General features: G+C 38.7%; 1 protein-coding gene and 1 long non-coding RNA gene across 2 annotated transcripts in view; both read right to left on the reverse strand.

The window, feature by feature from the left end:
* LOC139127932 (uncharacterized) overlaps positions 1-10,300 on the reverse strand; it is an 11,327-nt gene extending 1,027 nt beyond the window's left edge. The window contains exons 1-3 of the mRNA XM_070693784.1: positions 10,113-10,300; positions 1,157-1,454; positions 593-750 (exon numbers count right to left, since the gene is read on the reverse strand). Coding sequence (XP_070549885.1) covers positions 612-750; positions 1,157-1,449 — 432 coding nt within the window. The 5' untranslated portion in view covers positions 1,450-1,454; positions 10,113-10,300 and the 3' untranslated portion in view covers positions 593-611. The remainder of the gene's footprint in view (positions 1-592; positions 751-1,156; positions 1,455-10,112) is intronic.
* A 228-nt stretch (positions 10,301-10,528) lies between these two features.
* On the reverse strand, positions 10,529-24,653 carry LOC139127933 (uncharacterized). Its single transcript, XR_011551160.1, has 3 exons — positions 24,495-24,653; positions 15,705-15,907; positions 10,529-10,576 (listed from the first exon to the last, which is right to left on the reverse strand). It is a non-coding gene; the product is annotated as an uncharacterized lncRNA (long non-coding RNA).
* Between the last annotated feature and the right edge of the window lie 197 nt (positions 24,654-24,850).

Genomic DNA, 24,850 nt, shown 5'->3' on the forward strand with positions numbered 1-24,850 from the left:
TGCCCCAAAGTTTATATCAAAAATTACTTTCGTAGCTATCGTCAAATTCTACCTATTTTTTAGCTAGACACATAGATCAGGCAATTCATTTCGTATTCTAGGGATCCCAAGGCTTCTGAAAAACACAGGTGTGTTATCCTGTGGGGGTGCACGTAGACCCCCTCTAGCCCACGGACTATTGTAAGGACCTGTGATTTTTACCAAATGATAACTTCTCACAATAGGTTTTCTAACAAAACTGTGAAAACTCTATAGGGATTAAAGGAAGGCGGTCGTCAGAACTGCGCATGTACGGCCTTCTTGTTTACAAACAATGTATTTCATGCACTATATATATAGATGCATCATGTCAACTGAAACTGCAACATTTAAATTTCAGTATGTACATTATCACAGACACGTTTTAACTTTCATCAAACGCCAACGTACCTTGGATACAGTATTTACATCGGTCGTAGGGGTCCCTAGTGACCTTTCGGCACAGTTCCGATAACTGTATCCCTTTAAATTCACCCGCAGCTATCAGGATGCCTGAACGACGTAGAGTGGATGTTGTGATTTAAAAGGAAAATGGCCAACTTCTATTACTTACCCTTGGTAAGTTAACCTTGTCAAAATCTTTGAATTGTCTTGTTCTCTGCTGACCACGTGATGATGTCTGATAGTTGCTTTGCCACAGCGGTAGTGATTCGCTTCTTTTCTTCGGCTGTTTCGCCTGTTGGCTGCCTAGCATGGTATTCCCCATAAAATCTGGCACCCGACAAAGATATGTACACGGTGTCAATTAATTAGAAAGAGACGCTGGCATTTTAATTTTGGTTGCTTTCAAAATTGGCAGTCATAAGATATTATTACAAAATTCGTGTCACTTTCGTCGACTCAAAGAACAGTTGGATAAATATCAGCATACTATAAGTTTGTTATATTTTTACTGTTCTACCTAAGAGAGAGAGAGAGGGGGGAGGGAGGAGAGAGCGACAAAGAGACACTGAGACAGACAGAAAGATAGAGGTTGGTAAAGGCAGACTGACAGACAATGCTACAGGGCAACAGACAGAGGTACAGAGACACAGTAACAGGTAGACAAATGGATTAAGACAAACCCATACTGTATGGCGGTTGCAGAGACAATGAACTTCTATGAAACTATACCTACTTGTCAATCCATGCAAATGTACCATCTTTTAGCATTTTCCGCAAAATGCCGTACTCTGCGCCCTCAACGTCCAGCTTAAAAATGACATAGTCTTTTTTATCGACGTTTCGTTGTATCCACTGCGATAGGTCAACCGTAGGGATGACGTCATGTCTAGACAACTTTCTTCTACCGCCATCTTCTTTATCAACGCCTTCTTTTCGACTGACAAATAGGCTTCCGCCTCCCCACTGCATATCCCGTCCAGCGTTCTCTTTCCCTGGAAACCACACTCCCTCGTTATACGCAGTCATATTTCCTGCCATGATCATATGGTAATATGTTTAGATAAAAACATTTGCGGATGCAGTAGTAGTAGTATGTTTATTATAGTGACATGTATATATATACGAAAGTATATAACTCAAAGAGCAAAATACAAGATGAATTACCCAGTTCATCGGGCTTATAAGTCACTATGAAATATAATTCATTCAACAAATCATTGAGGGTGCTATATAATTAGAAAAACAAAGAAATCTCACAAATCACTAATTAGGAACATACAAAACATTTCGTCGCCTATTAAAGGCTCTAACAATGAATTTTGAGGTAACTCTTGGGTGATTTACCATGATATATTTCAGCTTACGTATATCATCATAAGAAAAATATTCAGGACAAGATTCACTCACAGAATTATAGCAAGAAAACCGTAAGTCATCATACAATGAGCAATGGAAAATAAAATGAACATTATCCTCGACATCATTTGAGTCACATAGTTTACATGTACGATTGGCCACTGTCTCGCCTCTATATCGTCCTGTTTCAACTCTGAGAGGAAGAATGTGTTCAGCGGGTATTACCTTGAAGAAGCTTCGAAGAAGACAAATTTCAATACTGTAGTTTTTTGAAGAGGGCATGCCCCTCCACACCAAGTATTCAGTTTTTGTATAATTTTCTTTCTCTGATATAGGTAATAGGAGATCATTTCTACACATTGTCCGAAAATTTAACACTTTCCTACAATTTTCTACTAGTCTCATTATAAACGAACAAAATCAGACAAGATCCGCCGTCAAGGCTTGCTTTTCCTAGGGGGGGAACCATTTGATTTCGGGGAGGGCTGGAGGATTTTGGGGGAAAATTGTCTATAGGTGAAGGAAAGAAAAAACATTGCTGCAGTAATGTCTTGAAAACAATTGATCATAGCAGACCACAGAAAAGAAATTGTAACAAAATTTGTTGGAAATCTGACTCTCTCATTCTCTGGAGGTGCGCCACCTTGGGCGGCGCCAACATTTTCAAAATACATGAAGTCCACTTTCTTCAATGTTGGATTGTTGACTATTGTTACTCAATCAGTGATCAAGAAAAAAATATCAGTCTTACTAAGTACAAAATAAATTCAAAATAAACTCAGATTGCACCTCACCCACACCGTATGGTATTGCCTGTCTCTGTGTCTTAGTGCCTCTGTCTGTGGCTCTCTGTCTTGTGTCTTAGTGCCTCTGTCTGTGGCTCTCTGTCTCAGATTGTGGATCTGTCAGTCTCTGTCTGCCTGTGTATCCTTTTGTCTGTCTGTTTGTATGTCTGTCTGTTTGTTTGTATGTCTGTCTGCCTGTCTGTCTCCCTCTCTCTCTTTGTCTGTCTCTGTCTGTCTGTCTGTCTGTCTGACTGGCTGGTTGGCTCGGTGAGCCTCGCTTACTAGAAAGACCGTTGAGGGCGCATCACCATATGGTTGAGCATGGAGCTGAGTAGCGAACGAGGGGCTGTGGGGCCCGGAGTCTACTATTCCCTGTCCAAACCGTTCATATCCCACCCTTCACGGCGCCCCCTCCGAATATTTGTGAAATCTCCAAATGCGGGTCTGACAGGATTTGAGTGAACGAAACGGAGGACATATCAGTACGTTGTATTAACAAACTATTAGGGCCTTATCCCGGAGGATCTGGAGACGGCTCCCAGGATGCTTACTTTTTCAAATTCTGGGTCAATTTATGAATTACGTCATCCGACATGATTAATAACCGTAAGTTTCCTCCCCAGTCGAAAATTAATGATCTTCCGAGGATATTACAACATCTGGCTAAAGTCACGTCAAGATATTTGGCCCATCTCCCCCACCAAAAAAAAAAAACCCAAACAAACAAACAAACAAACAAAAACAACCAAAAAGACGCAGTCGTTCTTGAACTGTTTAACCTTGTTGGCAGAACATTGATATATTTCTCGGTCAGCTCATCCCTCTAAAGGCGAGAGCAAGTACATCAATTGATTACACTTTGGGGAAAATACTGATGTCTTATTGTCTACATTTTCTTCATGGCAGGTCAACACGTACAAGTACTCTTTCATGGCAAATTGTCACAGTAGTGGTAGGGATGTGGTGCAGGTCAGTGGAGATGCCACTACCACACGTAATTAAAGGCAGTTCACTAGTTCCATGAACGCTCATCTCATTTCTAGAATGGTTATAATTTCACTGAGTAAAGTTCATCACTGATATGCTGAAGTGTCGGCTGCAGAGTAAGGCAGCCGTCATTATTTACGGACTGTAGGGGTCGGAGGAATTGGAGGGGTCACTCAGAAATATAAAAGCTACAAGGGGGTGCTCAAAATGTGGAGGGAAAGAAGGGGGTTTACTCAAGATTTGGTGCAAAGTAAATTGAAATTTCACCATTGCACACATTAATTTCTCAAAATTTTCTATGCAAGGGGGACACTCCCCTTTCATTCTCGTGCTTAGGGTGTTCTAACACTTTTACTAGTAAAAAAAAAACAAATTGAAAAAAAACTCAGATTGCACCACACTGCACCATGACCATTGGACATGTCAATTTCTCAAAACTTTTCACACGATGTAGGACAAAACTGAACTGTTGTGAATTCATCCGTTATTATCACGGATATTTTAATGGACTTCTTGACTATTTTGACATTTTACCAAGCCGTATTCAGTCGGCTTTTCATTAGAAGTGGCAGCTGAAAGTGCACGGTTGGCGAAATTGCAAACAAACACTGAATGGATTAAAAAAATACTGTCTCTGACTGATGGTCCTCTAATATCGTTTACAGAAATGTAAGATTTTGCAAATGACACAAGAAGATCGTAGATTTTTCATTCCTACATATTCTTTAGTCATCAATCTCTGGCAAACTGAACTGTTTAGTACAAAATGTATTTTCATTGTTTGGTTATGAATATTGTGACTAAAACACTGATCATGCAAAATGTAATAAAAATATCAGTGTTAAATGTCATTTTCAAACAGTTTTACTAAAATGCAAAATAAATTGAAATACCTCGCAGATTGCACTATTACACACATCAATTTCGAGGGGAGCCCCTCTCGTGCTCTCCCCCTTGGGTGTGCTAACAGTTTAGTTAAAAATAAAAAAGAAATTAAAACACCTCTCAGATTGCACCAGACTGCACCATTGCACACATCAATTTCTCAAAATCTTCCACGCAAGATAGGGGACACCACCCTCTGACACCTTCCCCTTCAGTCTCTCGCGTGTTCTCCCTATATGGTTCGATACTGGTTGATAGCATGAGCTTTTATATCTATTTTAACGCGTCTTTGAATTTCATTTTGATGGTTTTACCTTTTTCAACTGTCATGAGATAACCGATGATAATCTAGCAGCGTACATCAGGATTTGAAAGGTCTTCATTGTTGCTGTATTTTTGGAAATTTTACAAAAACATGTGTTGATATGTAACTTTTCTAAGGGAGGGGGGTCAGTCAAAATTCTGTTTAGATAGGAATGTTACTAAAATCCATCATGGTTGGCGGGGGAGGGGCACACTCGAAATTTGGGAGTGTCCGATGAAATTCCTCCGACCCCCCCCCCCCCGCCGGGGGCGTATATAATGACGGCTCCCTAACGCTCTGCGCGCGATATCTGTAAGCGCGTTACTTTAGTGACAGAGTGCGTGAGCGCTACGGCAGGTTCATACGCGGCGTTCACGTACCACTGCACGTCATTCACGCTACCGCTGACCGCGATATCGCGCAGGGCGTTATTCAGTCGACTATTTTGAAACACCTGTGCAGCACGCAAGAGCCAGTGTACAAGACAAAAACTATATCCAATGAAATTGTTGCCATCCCAGAAATGCAGCGAGCGCCCGTGATTTGTTCTTTGGCGAGCACTGTCTGTTGTGATGCGATGATTATTCACCTGTGGCAAACTGAGCAAGAGTTTTGTGGATTCTACGCGTTCACGTTCACGTAAGACGTGTAGCCAAACCTCTCTAATGTCATAAAAAAGCCATGACCTCCAGTAGGTTTCCTTGGAGATCTTAGGTGCTTAACGAACCATTGCTTTTTCACAATAGCGCGATACAAACCCACCTGAATGGATTGCACACAGTCCGACGGTGTACGCCCCGTACACACAATGGCGTTTTTTTTCAAGCTTTTGGAAATTCGTTGGCCGTCGCCAGTCAACCTTGATGTCATTGACTCGACTATTTTAGAAAAGCGGTCATATTATAGGTACAATCAACAACGGACGGAATGAGTTATTGAAGAGGGCAATTCATCGGCGAAGCTAAAGGTTATTGCTTCTTCAAACTTACCGATGAAAGAAACGTCTCCAGATTTTTACTTCCAGGGTGCCAGCGGATTTTCATGGGGCATCAATTTACTACGCGAGAAATTTTAAGGAGGGTCACAGGAAACACCACAGTTTTTAGGGGGCAGAAAACCTAAAACGACTTACAATACTCCCATTTTTTAATCCAATATGTCCTCTTCAATGTTCGGTGTCATTAATTACTGTATATACATACATACGCTTTCTGAGGTAACATTTTCACTGATACAATCATTTTGAAAAATTACCAATACATCTTCATCAGAGTCGATACTGTCCATTTCTTAAACATCTGGGATTCCAGTGGCGGTAATAAATCTGTAATGACAGGCTTTACCCATCCTGTTACCAACCCACTGATTCTGTAGATAAATACACCATCAGAAAAAAACTTGCGATGCTGGAGCGAGAAATGACGTTTCTCCCAATTGGTGAGAATCTCTTGTTATTCTCACCGCTGTCAGTGAGAATATTTAGCTCGACTTTCAGTGACGCGGGGCTTATCAAATAGGTTGATTTTCCGTCGTCGTCTGTCATCGTCGTCGTCGTCGTCGTCCGTCCGTCAACAATTGCCTTCTCCTCTGAAACCGCAAGTCCGATTGCTTTGAAATTTCATATGCAGTTCACTTGGGGTGACCTCACTCAAGTTTATTCAAATTGTGTGGAAATTTGCATATTTGTATTTGGGTCATTTTTGCTGTTTTTGGTAAAATAATCGTCTTCTCTGGAAGGGCACGTCCGATTGCTTTGAAATTTGATATGCAATTTACTTAGGGTGACTTCAGTTAGAGTTGATCAAATCGTGGTTCGCATATTTGTATTTTAAATTTTTGTCGTTTTTGTTCAAAAAATCTTTAAAAAATCTTCTACTTCAAAACTACACGTCAGATAGCTTTGATATTTATTACATAGGTCCCTCGGGATGATCTATTTCAGATTTGTTCAAATTGTGCAGAAATATGTAAATTTGTATTTTTAAGGCAAGTTTTGCCATTTTTGGTCAAAAAATGTGTATTTCCAAAAATACTCATCTGATAGCTTTGAAATTTGGTATACAGGTTCCTACAAATGAATTAAATGATATTTATTGAAATATGATGTAATTTGCAATTTTGTATTTTGGGGGCAATTTTTTCCCTTTTTTGGTCAAAAATGTATTTCTCCAAAACTACTTGTCTGATAGCTTTGAAATTCGATATGCAGGCTCCTAAAGATGAACTAGATGTGATATATTGAAATTATGATGAAATCTGCAATTTTTGTATTTGGGGGCAATTTTTGCCGTTTTTGGTCAAAAAATTTGTTTTCTCAAAAACTGAAAGTCTGACAGCTTTGATATTTCAAATTGGTATGAAGTTTCCAAGGGATTATTTTAATATATGATATATTGAAATTATGTTGAAATCTGCAATTTTTAATTTTAAGGCAATATTTGCTATTTGGTCAGAAAAAATCATTCTCAAAAAACTACTCATCAGATAGTTTTGGTTGACTTGTTCTAAGGGATGATCCAATGTGATATATTCAAATTATGATGAAATCTTCAATTGTGTATTTTTGCAGCTATTTTAGCCACTTTTTCTGGCCACAGAAATGAGCTATCAAAGATTTCCACTTTCTTCATCAACATGTGTTAAAAATAGTTATGTTCTACATAAACACAGCAAAGCTATATCGGCCGTTAGGTCGCTTGTTTTTAATTTTCACTAGAGAGCAGTGAGAAATGCACTCCTCGGTGAGAATCAAGTATGATCACAGATTCTCACCGGCTAGACTAGTCTACAGATTCTAGTGAGAATGGTTATTTTCACGGTAAGAATGTATCATACTCATTATTCAACGGTGAGAACCAACCAGATTCGCCGTTCATTGGGGAGAATCAGCCAGACTTGTTTTTTACTGGTCAGAATCAATCTGGTTAATTGTCACCAGTGAATAACGAGTCTAGCTGATTCTCACCAATAAACGGCGAGTCTGGTTGATTCTCACCAGTAAATGATGAGTATGATACATTCTCACAGGGAAAATTACCATTCTGACTGTGTGTGCTTGGTGAGAATTTCCAGTTTCACCGGTGAGAATCTGTTACCATCCTTGATTCTCACCAGACAGTGCGCATTTCGCACTGCTCACCACTCACCAGTGAGAATTCAAAATGTCTCACTGACAATGGTGAGAATAACAAGATGTTCTCACCAATTGCGAGAAAGCGTCACTTTCTCACTCAAGTCTAGCATTTTCCCTATAGCGATATGGCCTTTGGTCTTTACAGAAATGCAAACACTAGTGCCAAAATATCCTACAAATTCCATAAGGAGGCCCTCTTTGTTGAACGTGGATAAGGACTTGTGGAAGACTGGATTAGGGTTTGGTTGTCATGGGCCAATCTACGGAAAACCGTGGTAACAGCTTCCATGATGAGTTACATTGCACATCTGTCTACCCAAAATCTTCCCGAAACAATTGCTCTGAACTCTAAGTGCGACATATGTACATTTTGAAAATCTCAAATAAATGTCCAGCCCATCAATTAGTGCAGAACGCATCCATAATTATCTCCTGAAGGTCTTCAGCATCGAAGGTACGTGTTTTATTGGAACAAACTTTGAGACAATTGTGCGTCGAAGGTGCAACCCTGAAATGATGCCGTTGACAGTTTCAAAGGTCAACACTGCGTCTTTGAAAGCAATAACAACGTACGCTCAATAGGTTTGCTTCAGGTTCCCAGTCTACCTACTGAAGTCAAGGTTATTGGCTATTGTACCATTTTATGACTAAAAACAGCCATTTACCTATCACACGAACAGTTCGAACAACTTGGACGACAATAAAATGTCTAGATTGACCACTACCAACAATCGTTTGCCCACTACAACTTCCAGAGAATAGCCCTGAACAATCTTTCTAGGTCTATGCCTGAACTGGAGCATAGGGGTCACGGCTACTGTTGTCACATCTCAGCCACAATATGTTGGTAGACATTGAGAGTTGCCATTTTGACTGCACAAGCATAAAACTGGTGAACTGTGACCACAGCACTAAAGTATTGTATAGCTGAGCCCCGGCAACTTTTGCCCTTGATGCAATTTTATTGCTTAGTCTTGGTGACACGTCTATCCTTCGATTTCTCTCCTCTCCTGACATATATTAAAATTCTCAGCTGTTTATTGCACCCGACAGCGTTGGCAACACCTCGATTTAGACAATATGTCTAGTCCGTCTGATGCCAATGCTTCCAAGCAAACCACTGTACAGATTGATTGCACAAACGCGGAAGGCAGATACGAAGAGGTCGGTGACAGAGTCTGACACTACCTGTGACAGGTGTTTGTTGTGTCATCGCTTTGATAAAATAAGGTAGTTTCTTGTTACTGCAAAGTGTGAAGAGTTTATTTGATAGTGTGTGTATGTATATAAGTATGTGTTGTTTATAAGGGCTGGGCAAACAAATCTAAGGGGCCATAATTTCAAACGACAAATAAAAGTCACAAAGATAAGAGAGAATGGTCTTATCACCATGGAAATAAATCTACACACACCGTATGAGAGAGAGAGAGAGAGAGAGAGAGAGAGAGAGAGAGAGAGAGAGAGAGAGAGAAGCACAACGGCATGATGTCTTTTGTTGTCCCTCTTGACAAACAGTGACTTCAAAGGGAAGTACATGAATGAAGGTATTTGGTATCTCCGTTCATTTGGTTTTACTGCAGCTCAGATTATTCACTTAATGAATGACACAGGAAGGAAAGCTTAGTCGCTACATTCTTTATGGAACGTACTTAAAATTGAAGAACTAAACTTTCCGTGTAATTTCTTTTTATGAGTTAACTTTGAAATGTGCAAGCCCTGCAGTTAGAGATTGAAGTGACAGCGACTGAGTGAGATTTTCTGTTTAAAAATTTACATTTTTTTATCAAATGCTTACTCAAAATGATAGGAGACAGCGCCATTTGCCAACTATTTTTGTTTTGTACGTCAACATCTCCCAACATCGTGTCAAAGCACTTTCTAATCAGCTAGTAAACACACCTTATACACGATGGGTTTTGAATGACTATGGTCGTTACTTGAATTCAACCGATAACAATATCAATGCGGTCAACACACGCACAGCCTGTGTTTAGACGTTGAATACTGTGTACCTCAACTTGCTTTCGGGAGTAAAAATGCATACTTAATTTGACATTATTATGGTTAAAGAAGCATAAAAGGTACAGCTATTGGCCCTTACAATGTGACTTTCAGGCGAGATGCTAAACTACATGAAGTCTACTTTATTCAACGTCCCGGAGTAAGCAAAAGAGAATGTTGGCATCTTCAAGCAAAGTTGAGTGAAAGCATGGACGTGCAAGAAAGTGTATTGCCTTACCGTCCTTGTCAGCAACACCGACAGGGCAGTGGAGTGTGTGACCTTTGTCCTGATAATATGCAAAATATGGTGCCAGTCCTGCATCAATCTCAAACGAGTGGATGATGTAATCTTTTGCACCCGGGTACGTTTCCCTGAAAAGATTGACTGTTGAAGCTACGTTGGCACCGCAGTCTAAGAATATTTTTCGTGCTCTTCATCCATGAGATACAGACAGACAGACACAGAAAGAGAGACAGACACAGAGACAGACAGAGATAGAAATGCAAATAAGTTATAACTTAGTGTAAATAAAAAATAAACAAAAACAGTCAAACAAACAAATAAATCAATCAATGATTAAAAAATCCCCTTGTCCATCGCACTTTTCACTGATTTGGCATGCAGTATTTTATTCATTTCCAATGGATACTTACCCTGTGTCCATCTTCGTTGCCTGTTTCCCATTCGGTTCTGCTTGAAACCTGATCGAACGGTAAAGGAAAAAAATTATGATCTTTTGTTTATTCATTAAAAACCGTGTTAGCTCCGACAATCCTTCCGTTGAGCGGCTGAAGTAATCTGTATCGGCAGAATTTACATTACTGCAGTATCTTGAGGCAATGCTGTGAAGCACAGAGCACAAGCCACATCACTGCGATATGAAATACAGGAAGACAGCCCAATGCAATTGTAAGTCCAATGGCAATACGAACTATGGGACAATGTCAGTAATTTCCGATGAACTGCTATATGAAACTGCAGGAGAGCCCCTTTACACTGCAGTAAGTCGCAGTGTCACGGGTACTAGTATACCAAATGCTGAAATTGATGTATAGGCCTAATCGACTTGAATGTATTGCAAAATCTCAAGCGTGCATTGCTGAAAAGTATAAGATAACTCATCCAATTGCCTGCTTGTCGGAAAAACAGTCCTTTAAGGTAGAACGCACCTCAGGGACAGATATTCAGACTCTCAAACTTTTACAATTCTCTTCTGATATACCACATGTTGGGGTTCATTTTAAAGCTCTTGGTAAAAGAAAACTTTACACCAGCTTAGTTTTTCGAAATTCGAAAATTTAATTTTTTTCCATAGAGTTAACACAGGGATGACGGCCATTTTGAATTTCAAATATCGGTAAATCTCAAGTAATTTGTTTCTCTAGTACCAAAATTTGCACCGTGACCCCCTATTTTAATCTTGATTTTGAAAGAGAATGATTGAAAGATTCCTTGAGGAAAGTTAGCGCAAGAGTTGAAGTCTTTCACTTTCGAGGTGCATACTACCTCAATGATCAAAGCCGCATGTTGCTGCTACTATATAAGTCAAGCCGGACAACTAACTCACCGATGCACATATCGCAGCGATGCATGCAGAGCTAGAAGAGACTGACCTAAGGTATTGCTGCAGTTACCCGTGGGTCAGGACCACTAACACCACATGCTCCGAAGATGAATGCATTTGACATGTTGAAAGATACTGAATGAATGGGTGACCATGCAGATATTCGACACCGGTTTTAGACACGATACACGAAACTATCGCGAAAATGAATTGATGGTCATGACCATTAATTCATTTTTGCCATGGTTTCATTTAATTTGTCTAAAACCGGGGTCGAATATATGCATGGTCATCGATTCATGCAGTATCTTTCAACATGTCAAATAATATAAGTAGTATCTTGAATCAAAGAAAATTCATGAAAAATGGCCGAATTTGTCCCTTTAAGATCGAATGCACCTCGGGGACAGACATTTGGACTCGCCATCTTGTACGATTCTGTTCTGATCATCCAACCTTTAGAGGCTCATTTCGCAACTCTTGAAGTAAAAACATTTTCATCTGCTTAGTTTTCTGAAGATCGAAAATTTGGTCTTTCTCCAGAGAGTTGACACAGTGATGGCGGCCATTTTGTCATTTGTTTGTCTAGTACCAAGTTTTGCACGATGAACCCTAATTTTTATTGTGTATTTGGTAGTAAAATAGGTGGTGGTTTTCATCGAGTGAAGCTTGAGAAAAGGTTTAAGTCCTTCACTTTCGAGGCACCGGCTACCTTAACAGACACTGTGACATCAAATTTCACGATGACCTTGCGAGCTCGCTGCCCCTGACGCTCACCTGCACAAGGTCACTCAATTTATGAAAGGAACGCCCGTTTTGAATGACAATGGATAAAGAATTCCCTTTCATCAGAAACGGTCATATCATGTTATCGCCTGAAGCTCTTCGTACTGTAGATATAGGGCAGGCTTCGTTTTTTTCCGAATAATATAAGACTGCAAATACCATTCGTCACCTTAACCCTTTGAGCGCCAAAGTCAATTTTTGTCACCTTCACAAAATATGACCCAGTCAATTTTTTTAGATTTTTGCTAGAATTTTGCTAAAGCATTGTAGCCAATGAAATATGGTGTCCATTTGAACCAAAATTACCAAAAATTACAGAATATTTTTTCAAAATTTGAAAAATGTTGCACTATAATTTTGGGGGAAAAATTACATCACTCAAAGGGGTAATCGCGTCGTCTTATTAGGGCTAATGTGCAGCATCTTAGAAGCTGTTATCCAACTGGGTAGCTGAATCTTACCAATATAATTAAAACAATACAATAGACTCCCCAAGTCGCTGTGAATAGTGACAATGGACCAATCAGAGATAATCTTATTAGCACGCTGCACATCAGCAGTCTTATTATGCTATTCAATATCGACATTTGTTTGCCAGCATACTTGCCTCTTGATCGATAAGCCACGACAGGAAAAAAACACCATCAGAGCTCGAGCGATGAAAATGTGATTATAGAAATTGTTCATATTTGTGATAGAAACTTCATGTGTATTGCGTATCGTTCACTATCAATTGTAAAATTGAGACGGCAATTTCTTCTCGCCAAACCTTTGATTTGCGTTTAGACGTTTAAGACAAAAGTAGAAAAGCCACTGAGACAAGAAGGAAATGGTATTCGTGTGGTCATTTTGATTAAATTTACACGTGTATAGATTGTCGTTCCCATACACCTTAAGGTAAACTACAGCACATTCATACTAAAATAACAGTGAATACCATTTCCATGAATTTTGGAAGATAAATTCTTTAAACTTTCAAAACATGAAATGGAAAGTGAGTCTAACTGTATCAGTTTCCATAGATTGGATCTGAATAGGGCTCCCTAAGGTGGAAGAAAATGTGTCCATATTAGAATACAGTTTAATTTTAACATTATAAAATATGGATAGTCTTTTGTGACTTTGAATATTTTAATAAATTCAATTTTATGTTTTAAACTGACATGTCCTCTTAAACCAAAGGCATGTCGATTGATGCTGAATAGCAGCTAATGAGACCCATCTGTCTATAATATTACTACCAATCTCAGGAGTTTACATGAGTGCAAGAACAGGGCAGTTTTGGATTCTGCGTACTAAAGAGTCAAGGTATACTGTCACCTGTTACCGTGGAAAGAAAAAATCTCACTAATCACAGATTTTAAGCGGGTGGCCGCTTTTAAAAACAGCGCCCCCACATGGGCATTTTGTTTACCAAGGAACGCCCCTTTGACCATATGTTGGCATATTTAGATTACAGGTGACTGAATACCTTTAAGGTAGTACGTGACTCGAAAAGAAAGACTTAAATTTTTTTCTCAAAGTTTCCTTACTGAAACTCTTAACTATACTCTTACAAAATGAACAATAAAAATCAGGGGTCACCGTGCAAAGTTTGATAGTAGAAAACAAATTACCAAACATTTCCCGATATTTGCAATTCAAAACGGCCACTATCCCTGTGACTTTATGGAGAAATAATAAAACTTTCGAATTTTGATATAAACGTTGACGGTTGAAATATTTCTTCCACCAAGACTTTCAAAATTATTTAGATATCTTAGAGTTCAAATATCTGTCCCGAAGATTCTACCTTAAGGCTATTGTCTGGGCTATTTTAAAACACTAACCGTGTAGTACCTTGTTTTCAGAGTTTGTCATCTTTTTGTTGCAGTAGATGGTAAAATGCAGTGCAGGGGGAAAACCGGATATTCAATTGCCATGGCGACTATTTCAGGGTAAAAATATGAGGAAATTTGTGGCAAAGATATCTATTGAACGAAAAGTCATACAACAACCGAATTTTTTCTGTAGCATTCAGATGTATATGTATTACAATATAAACCTAAATCTATGACTGTATAAGATGTCAATATAAATAAATCATAGTCATCTCGGTAAGATTAAAAAATTAATAAATTTCACAACTTTCCGTCAAGTTTCTACTATGACATGATTGGATGACTTGTTTTTTGAAGTTTATTTTGTAAAGTATTTAATTTCACATATGTTGGCTGATTTTCATTGCATTCCAACCATTCTTTCAAGAGTTATTACTGCCACAAGAAACGAATGCAGTACAAAACACAATTGTTAGGAGTATTGGATTGAAATGTTTACAACATAAAGGTGATACTCATACTTCATGCAAAGTTTACGACCTCAAAATAGGGTATTGGACAAGTTTAAATTGTCGGTTAGAATTCTATTTACAAAAGCCTGGTTGTAATTGCTTTCTAAGTGAAAAATGAACTGTTAATTATCAAAAAAACATTGATTTTATAATCAGCATGATAATGAAATTCATGTGAGATTCTTTACTTGTTATGTATATGGACACCATAACGTCTAATATGGTTTGTTTTCTGGTTTAATTGCTATACCTGAATGAAAATCTTCATATGCCTTACAGTAATATCCACACAAAATATAAAACAGAATCATTTGTTGCAAATTTCTTCCCGATTACTCATTGATCTGGCTTTTTTAGACTGCAATTAGTCTCAAACTCACAATTTCCACAACGCCATATTTTACCTCTGAAAAAGCTGCTTCAATAAGCAAGCAAATGGTCACTACTTCATACATGATGCCATAACTCAACAAAGTTTTTAGGCAACCAAAAATAGCAATTTACCTGTTTTGAATATATAATTAGACTAAATAAATTTGACCAGGGGTCAGTGGGAAAAAAACGCGATTTTTCTCGATTTTAGTTAATATTTTTTGAAGAATGATATAGCTTATTTGAAAGTATACATGTCGAGGGTGACAATGAAGGAAAAAAATAAAATTAGATTTTTTGAGCATTTTGACCGACATTAGCCCAGACGATGGCCTTAAGGTAGAATGCGCCTCGACAGATATTCGGACTCTCAAACTTTTCTGATCTACCTCTTGACGGTGTTGATTTTAAAGCCCTTGGCGAAAATCGAAAATTTTATTTTTTTTCTCCGTAGATTCAGCACAGGAATCGCGGCCATTTTGAATTTAAATATCGGTAAATCATGGGTTATTTGTTTCTCTAGTACCAAATTTTGCACCGTGACCCCTGATTTTTATTATTGATTTTGAAAGAAAAATGAATACATGACAATATTCTTTGAGGAAAGTTGGAGCAAAAGTTAACATCTTTCACTATCAAGGCATATTCCAACTTAACGCAGTATGATTTATCGCTGCAGCAGCAGAACATATAATGATACACAGACACAGAGGGTTTTTTTCGATCCTTCAACTATTGTAATTTGTTGCACGCTTCCTTGAAGACTCTAACCCACCTTTTGCATGTCTCAGCCTTTCTCAAGATATCGGAACACATACGAGCGCTGTCACTATCTTGGGATCGCATGGCGATGCGATTTTCATGCACTCCAAGGTGAGCCAGCATATATCCGATAACAAAGCTGAAAAAAGTAGTCAGTGCCAGGTGTAAAACTTGTCTTCGTGCCATCATGGTCTTACTTTGAGAGACGTCTCGTCACTAAAAACAACAAAGTTGTAATTGGTTGAAAGGGAAACTAACACAATTATGCAAAAAGGAATGTGAAGTTGGTTTAAGGCAGATAGATTTATTATTATTATTTATTTTATTATTTTTTTTATTTCGGACAACATTAGTCCATATAAATTACACAAAGGAAATACAGATACTGTGATACAAAAAAATGGTGTTGGATATACTATCCATATATAAATTCATTCACTATCCATGAAAGATCGACTTACTCCACAGGTTACGCAAGTCAGAACTGTAAAACAGTACATCATTGACCATTCTTACAATTGTATTTTCACTGTAAGATATTCTTTCATCAGACTATACATTTGCTTTCGTAAAAGAGCATCAAAACTATCAATCCTATTAGAAACAAACATAGAGCTTGCACTACTGCGTCTCTCATAGCCCAGAAAAATGCGAGCTGCATTATTGTGACCAACTTTCACTTTTTTCAAGACACCAGCAGTATAATTAACCCACAGATTACCACCATATAATTGGTAACAATATGCTTTGAAAAGGTTACACTTTACATTCAATGAACATAATGAAAATTTTCTCAAAAGCATATTTGCAGATACATATAATGCTCTCTTTTGACGCTCAATGTCTTCATTATCACTAAAACTGGTCCGTCACCAAATACCCAAGATGCTTTTTCTTTGCTACAAATGTAATTTTCATACCATTAAGATAAACAGATGGAGTATATACAATCTGAGTGCGTTTTGAAATGACACACATGCATTGTGTTTTCTTCGTATTAAAAGTAATGTCATGCAGGTCGCCATAGTGGCTACATATGTCAACCAGTTTTTGAGTTCCCTTGACAGAAGGGCTGATCAAGTAGATATCATCAACCGCTGTGCTTTCGTTTTTTACTTATTCGAGATTTATGTGATGTTATTTTTTATTGTTATATCTTTATTTCGGACTTGAGCGCCCATATAAAAGTCAAATAAGGCAATAGTATGAAAATTAAGTTACAAAATTAAATTATGGTTGAAAAGATAGAAAAATTGATTATATCTACATACATAATCCAATGGGTTTCTTTTTAAACCGATGTGCATATTTATTTCTATATTTGCAATTCATGCAGATTTGATGGACATATTTTATTTATCCCTGCTTTGTCCTACATTGTCTCTCCATTCAAGTCATATCACATTAAGAAAATCTACATGGGAAATGTGAAATTTTCTGAAAAATGAATACATGACAAATACTAATCATCTATATAGTATATGAAATGAGAGCAAGGTGAATTTTGTCACAAATATAACTAGTGCTCATTTCGAAAATGTAATCGTGTCGCAGTGTGTGGTTTTACGAGTGCACAATATATTTAGATGACATAATTGTATTTTCCAAGACCTTCGACGACCATTTGAAAAAGCTCGAGCGCATATTCCAACGATTGGCAGCAAATGGGTTGAATTTAAAGGCAACAAAGTGTGACCTGTTCCGTCGAAAGGTGAAATATCTGGGACATATCGTTTCTTCCGAAGGAATTGCAACTGATCCCGATAAAACATCTGCACTGAAAGAATGGCCAGTTCCCACTACTGTAAAACAGGTGAGACAATTTTTAGGCTTTGCCGGATATGACCGTAGGTACATAAAGAATTTCAGTACCATAGCCACACCACTTAATGATTTACCACGTGGGCTGCAAGCAAGAAACAAGTCTGGGAAGTTCCAACAGATCAACTGGGGAGATGATGCACAACAAGCATTTGATAGTCTGAGGGAGACACTTATGTCAACACCCATATTGGCTTTTGCAGATTATTCTTTACCATTTGAACTCCATACTGATGCAAGTTCCCAGGGTTTGGGTGCAGTATTGTATCAACACCAGAAAGGTGTTCCTTAGAGTCATTGCATATGCAAGCCGAGGGTTAAACAACTCTGAACGTCACAACCCAGCACACAAGCTTGAATTCCTGGCACTTAAATGGGCTGTTACACAGAAATTCAGTGATTATCTGTATGGACACAAGTTCACGGTATATACTGATAATAACCCATTAACATATCTACTCACTTCTGCCAAACTGGATGCAGTAGGGCACCGTTGGCTTTCTGACCTTTCAACGTTCGACTTCTCCATTGTGTATAGATGTGGGAAGAGAAACATTGAAGCAGACGCATTGTCAAGAATTCCTTGGAAATTACAAGAGTCACCAGAAGATGAAACTACTGTGGAAAGTGACATAGTCCATGAAGTCTGTCTAGCAGCAAACCATGCAAGAGATGCATCATGCGTAGAGTCACTTAGTATGACAGTGGACCATGGTGGACTAACTGGAGTTACATTTCATAACCTTATCAACTGGCAAACAAAACAAATGGAAGATCCAGTAATTGGGCCAATAATGCATCAGTTTACCACTGGACGGAGACCAAAAATAAAAAACCAACGTAAAGAAGTGAAACAGCTGTTATGGCAGTGGAAGCGTCTTGTTCTTAAGGATGGTGTCCTCTACAGAAAATGTATACTTCATGACAAGGAGCACTTACAACTAGTGTTACCGGAGATGTACAGGAAAGAGGCCTTGATAGGACTGCATGATAATCTGGGACATTTAGGCAAGGATAGAAGCTTGGATCTTGTCAGGCGCAGATATTATTGGCCTGAAATTATCAATGATGAAACTCCATACCTAATCCACGTGACATCAAAGGTAACTTCACCTACATTCAACAAGTCTTTAGACCTTGTAGCCCTGAATTTATCCCATCTAATCCAAAAACCTACATAATTCCCTCTGACACCGATATCCCACCCAGATCAGATTATAGTTTAGCCAATGATTTAGTTTCTGTATATAATAACACCCACACCACCTAATAGTTCAGATGAGGTTTCTGACATTAGTCATGACTTGTTACCTAAGCCAGCATTCTGACCCTAGTAATGGTGGTAATAATGATCCCCTTGACACGTTAGACACAGTAACTGCTGACACTGGTAATTTACTTTCCTCAGACTTGCATTCTGTGCCAACAATTGATGGTAATGATCATTCCTCGGAGTCTACTAATGTAAACAGTCAAAGTGACTCGAATATCTCTCCAATAGAATGAGACAGTGCTTCACCAGTTCGACGGCGCTCAACCAGGCAGAGAAAACCACCTGATAGATATTGTCCAGGCCAATTGGATACTTGAAATTTCATACATTTGACCCTTAGAGGTGTAGCCTTGATTTCATGTGATAGTACATAGTTGATGTCGAGGACGCCATTCCCTAAGGGGGCGTGAATGTCGTAGTGTGTGGTTTTACGAGTGCACAATATACTTTGATTTGATTGGATACCAGGATAATTGTCTTATCGTGATTAGTCGTTTGGTTTTTTAATATGATGGTTCAATGTGCGCTGAGTGTTTGTCAAGTTTTCACCTGACTGACTTTCATTTAGCCAATCATTAGTCTGTACATATCGCCATTGTATCTTAATCCACCAATAGAAACACACACACGTCGCAGTACTTGCACGTTTTGTGTACATCTGTATGTCTCATTTGCATTTTTATCCACCACCATTACTAGGGTCAGAATGCTGGTCTAAGGTAACCAAGTCATGACTATTGTCAGAAACCTCATCTGAACTATTAGGTGGTGTGGTGTCATTTACATGTTGCCGTTCTGGCTACAGGCTTGAACTGAAACTATACAAAACACAAAACACTTTCATTAGAAAATACACAGTTTGCTGGAGAAAATACACGTACATATATACATAATCCCGACAGAAAGAACTATTTTGACACAGACTACTTACAACGCTTTCACATTAAATATTAAACAGAAACTAACTGAATTATTCCAGTACTGAGTTGCAAAATGTACATTAAAATTGTGAAAATATAACTGGCTGTGAAAAATATAACTACTAACCTGAAATATATAGAAACACAGTTTTACATGTTGCCGTTCTGGCTACAGGCTTGAACTGAAGCACGTTTCCTCGCACTTTTGCTTTTAACGGACTGAAACGTGGCAAAAGGTGCGAGTACTGCTATGTCTGTATTACTATTGGTGGATAAAAATGCAAATGAGACATACAGATGTACACAAAACGTGCAAGTACTGCGACGTGTGTGTGTTTCTATTGGTGGATTAAGATACAATTGCGATATGTACAGACTAATGATTGGCTAAATGAAAGTCAGTCAGGTGAAAACTTGACAAACACTCAGCGCACATTGAACCATCATATAAAAAACAAAACGACCAATCACGATAAGACAATTATCCTGGTATCCAATCAAATCAAAGTATATTGTGCACTCGTAAAACCCCACACTGCGACATTCGTAATTAACATGATGACATCATTCATAATATACTCCTTGTAAAGACTGAGAATGTTTGTCTCGACCTTAGATATTAAAGGTATACTGTCCCTGTTCCAATTTTGCCACAGTTACCATGGAAAGAGAAAATCTAACCAATCACAGATTTTAAGCGGATGGCTCACACAGTACTCACACTGGTTGTGTTAACGATGTTTACTTGTGAATCGGAGTTTTACATAAAAAGTGCGCCAAAAAATCATACTTTTTCACACTAAAACAACGACGGTGAAAACCATGCATGCGCACCACTCTGACCATAAGAGTTGGCACTTCCCCCTCAACGGATCTTAGCGTCAATCGTCAACCCTGCTGTGAATGGCCACGTCTTGGACGGTCAACGAACACCGTCATAGAGGACCAGTTGACTTATGTGTGCAACACAATGGTACAGGCGACCTAAATCGATTTTACTTGTCTGTTTTTGTTGATAGTGGCCAAGTTCCTCTTTGAAGTGACCCTTACTTCAAACAGGACTGTGCATTTAAGAATTGGTTTGTTCTTGTTCTGACGCAAATGATATCCTGAAGCAAGACCACTTTTAAATTACGGTAGCCAGTTCAATAATTGTATAAGTCGTCTCGCAAACCAAGTTTCCCGAAGAGTTGTCTCGTGAGGACTACAGCATTATGTCGACAGTAGCACTGAAGCCGCTTTTCCGTTGAAATAACCAGTGTTCAAAATTTGTCCAGATCATGTACCAAACAGCAGGGCTGGTAACTTTCAAAAGTTACCTCCCCTTCCAGAAAATTGCCAGCCCGGATTTTTTTTTACATTTTCGCCTTAGATCATCAAGTTTCTATTATTTTGCAAATTACATGGTAAAGTTATACTTTGCAAATCAATTACTGGAATTACTACAGAAACTGCATGTGATCAAGTCATATTTATTTTCTGAATACATGACATGTTCAAATCTACACCACATACAAAAAATTTCAAAACTGCTATCAGCAGCATCCAAATCAGAAAAATTGGAATCGTAGTCCGAGTCAGCGCCTATAGCGGCTGCATGGATAGTAGCAGAACTGTTGTTTGTGGGGAAGGAAAATCTACAGACTTCCCTTCCACCCCATCTAGCAGTCATGCAACAGTCTGTTCCACCATCGCCTACACCTTGTCTTAGGCCTAAGTCTTTCTCCTGTATCTCTCCATGAAACTGGGTTTTCTATATAATGGTGGTAGGCTATAATTCTAGTGACAGATCTTCGATTGCAGGAGCTGGGTCAAACACAGAAATGGAAGGAGAATGCATCTCAATCATCATTAACATAGAATAGTTGAGCTCTTGAGTCTATTCTGGTACTGGGTCTTGGTAATCTTCATCTGTGAAATTCCACTCTCACACGCCACGCCAAACGACCAATCGAGCACATGTACATTTGTGTATCACGTAGTGGCTAGGTTAAGATCGACCAGAATCCTCAAACAGTGAGTAATTTGGATGAACAAGAGCTCAAGCTTTAAAAAGAAAAGCATACGGTAAAAAATCAAACCAAAAGCAATATATTCTGACAAAAAAAAACATTGACTGTTGTATTTTTAATATCAATTTATTCCATTGATTGTTTTTTCTGACAAGACACTGAGGTGCTTAGCTTGGCTGATGGCCGGGGTCGCCGCGATGGTAGTCCATGTAAAGTACAGGTAGCCTGACCTATTTTCAACCTCATGACGCCCTTGAACGTAGACAATGGGACATGTTGCTGTACCGATTGTAGTCTCTGATCCTGGTCGCAGACTTCAAGTCGGAACGTACGAGAAACTTGTCTGACCACCGGGCTGGTAAGATAGAATTTTTACCAGCCCGACGTCATTTTAACCTGCCCCGGACAAACGGGGGGGGGTGGGGGTGGATCCAAAAACTGAGAGGAAATGAAAGCCGCATTACGTTTACAAAAGAGTCACCATGGAAACTGAAACAAATTGCAATCAATTAAAAGAGTGTATCCTGCTTTGTAAGCTCCAAAAAGAATATGTCTTGCCAAGGATCGTTAATTCTAATGCATGTTCTCGCCATCACAGCCCTTATGAAGTTGATTAATATCTGAATTTCAAAATGGCCGCCAACAGTGCTACTCCTATTTTAATTTAAAAAATCTATTTTCGAAACACTAAGACCGTGAAAGTGTATCATTATTTCTCTATTTCGGACTTCATACACGTCCATGTAACAGAATAGAAAAAAATACATAAATATAATAATAGAGTTCGAAAAAAGAACCTAGAATCGCTCTTTGAAATGCATTCCATACATATTGACTCAGAGTAAGGAAATTGTCTTTATTCAACGTTTTCTCAAATCAGATATGAAGTACATAGTATCATGAATCTTCCGTATAGTTTACACCATCAATCTGCTTTCTAAGCGGAGCACCAACACCATCAATCCTATTAATGACAAACATTGAACTGGCGCTACCACGCCTGTCATAACCCAACAGTAGGCGTGCTGCATTGTTGTAACCAACTTTTAGCTTTTTCAGGGTACTGCTATTGTAGCTGACTTATAGATTACAAACGTACAATTGGTAACAATACGCTTAAAATAGCCTTGCACTTTACATTTATTGAGGACAAGGAAAGTTGTCTCAAAAGCATATTGGCAGAGATGTAATATTGGTGTTCATTATCAGGATTATCACTGAATATATTTGTCATTAGATGAACCCAGATGTTTCTTCTTATCAACAAACCAAAGTTTGACTCCATTGAGATAAACTGAAGGAATGCAGTCCGTCTTACATCTTTGGATATCACACACATACACTGCGTTTTTTCTGCATTGAAAATAATGTCATGAATATCACCATATTTGCTACAGATATTAAGAAGTTTTCAAGTACCCTTCACAGACGGGCTCTTCAAAGAAATATCATCTGCGTACACGAGGTGGTTTACAAAAATACCAGCAATGTTACAACCAACGCTACAATTAATCAATCTTTAACTCAAATCATAACATATACACTGAAAAGCTTGTGAGACAAGACTCCACCCTACTTAACACCGTGAATGACGGTAAACTTTTTGATACACAACAACCGCATCGAATAGAGATACTCTAGGATCAGTACCATGAAAGAAGATATCTGACAATGCAAATCGGTGCATTGCGAGTGATAAACTTCTTGAACAATGTCCAGCGGTTAACACGGTCACGTGGATAAAGGGACTGTGACACGGTTGAAAGCTTTTGAAACGTCTATGAACTTAACACTTACATTGCAGCCATGGTTATAGCTAACATATGAATGGCGAGCTTTGAAGCCAATTTGATAGGCTGAAGATTCAAGAAAAGACTCGATCTTGCACAACCAACAAAGCGTCAGATAATCTTTGAGGACACACATTGTGAATAATCATCGGTATAAAACACATACTGAACAGTACAGACACCTTGTCGCTTTCATATAAGAAAAACTCAGAGGAGAAGAGTCTGGCCCTGTTGACTTCCCTGCTTGCAGCTTTGTCAACGCCACTCTGGACTTAAGTAGGTGAAACAAGAAGTATAAATTTCTTTTAGTCCAAAGGCTTTCAAATTAAGCCCCACAAGTGGTAGACCAAAAAAGTGACCAAATTCCTTTCATATCTTTTAGTAGCTAATAGCCTATCACCGATATAGGGCTATTTGACCCCGTAGCACTCATGACGAAAACAGATCACGAGGCGACGGGAACAAAGTGGTCTGTCTTGCGCATACTTTTCAAATAGTAACTTGCAATCAGTAGCAACAATCGACACTTGCCACCTATACTTTTTAATCGATGTTTTAATCTAAAGAAGCTTCAATTACAAATGTCCTTGTCATAACGATAAGGCAAGCCATCATCTGTTTCACATAAGGTCTGTTGATTATTTAAGACAAGTATAAGTTTGTCCCGAAAGTTTGGGCGATAATTTGAGCTTAGAATTAACGTTACCCGCACAACGCACGCTTTGACCTACAATTTGCATGTATTTCAAAGCATAACTGTTAGAGTCCTAGATGCGGTGAATATTAAAAACCAGTCCACGCCCTTATGATAAAACAATATGCTATCTTTGTGGTCGTTTAGTCGCCAGAGAGTTTTTGGACACTGACGTAAACATATTAGAACGAGTATTTCCTTACAGTAAAGATAATTCAAGGACTAGCAATACTTGCGTATCCAAACAAGTTCACGGTTTTTACGACAAAAATTTTGACTCGAAACATACTCACCTATATTGTTGTAACTGATCACCTATCCGTGTAGAAACAGTGAGCCTGGTGGTTTCATGACCCGGTTTCAAAAACAAAATGTCGCTCTATGGCCTCTCCTTTGGTTTATGAGCCAAGTGGTCGTAGCACACACGCATGCAGTTCACCGTATCAGAGTATGTCCTCTTGTAATTCGTGATTTGCATTTGAAGAGTGTTGAAATGTAGGGACCATTTACAAGGTCCCTCTGCATCGGCATGTACGTTTGCAAACGGTTCGGGCTGTGCGTCGGTCACGCCTTAAGGGACTGGTCAGTTTTTCAGCCTGGGGGGGGGCCGGTGGATTCATGGGGGGGTCACCCTGTTTTTGACTTTGGT

This window comes from Ptychodera flava, unplaced genomic scaffold, assembly GCF_041260155.1.
Source record: "Ptychodera flava strain L36383 unplaced genomic scaffold, AS_Pfla_20210202 Scaffold_39__1_contigs__length_1403739_pilon, whole genome shotgun sequence".
NCBI classification, from domain to species: Eukaryota; Metazoa; Hemichordata; class Enteropneusta; family Ptychoderidae; genus Ptychodera; species Ptychodera flava.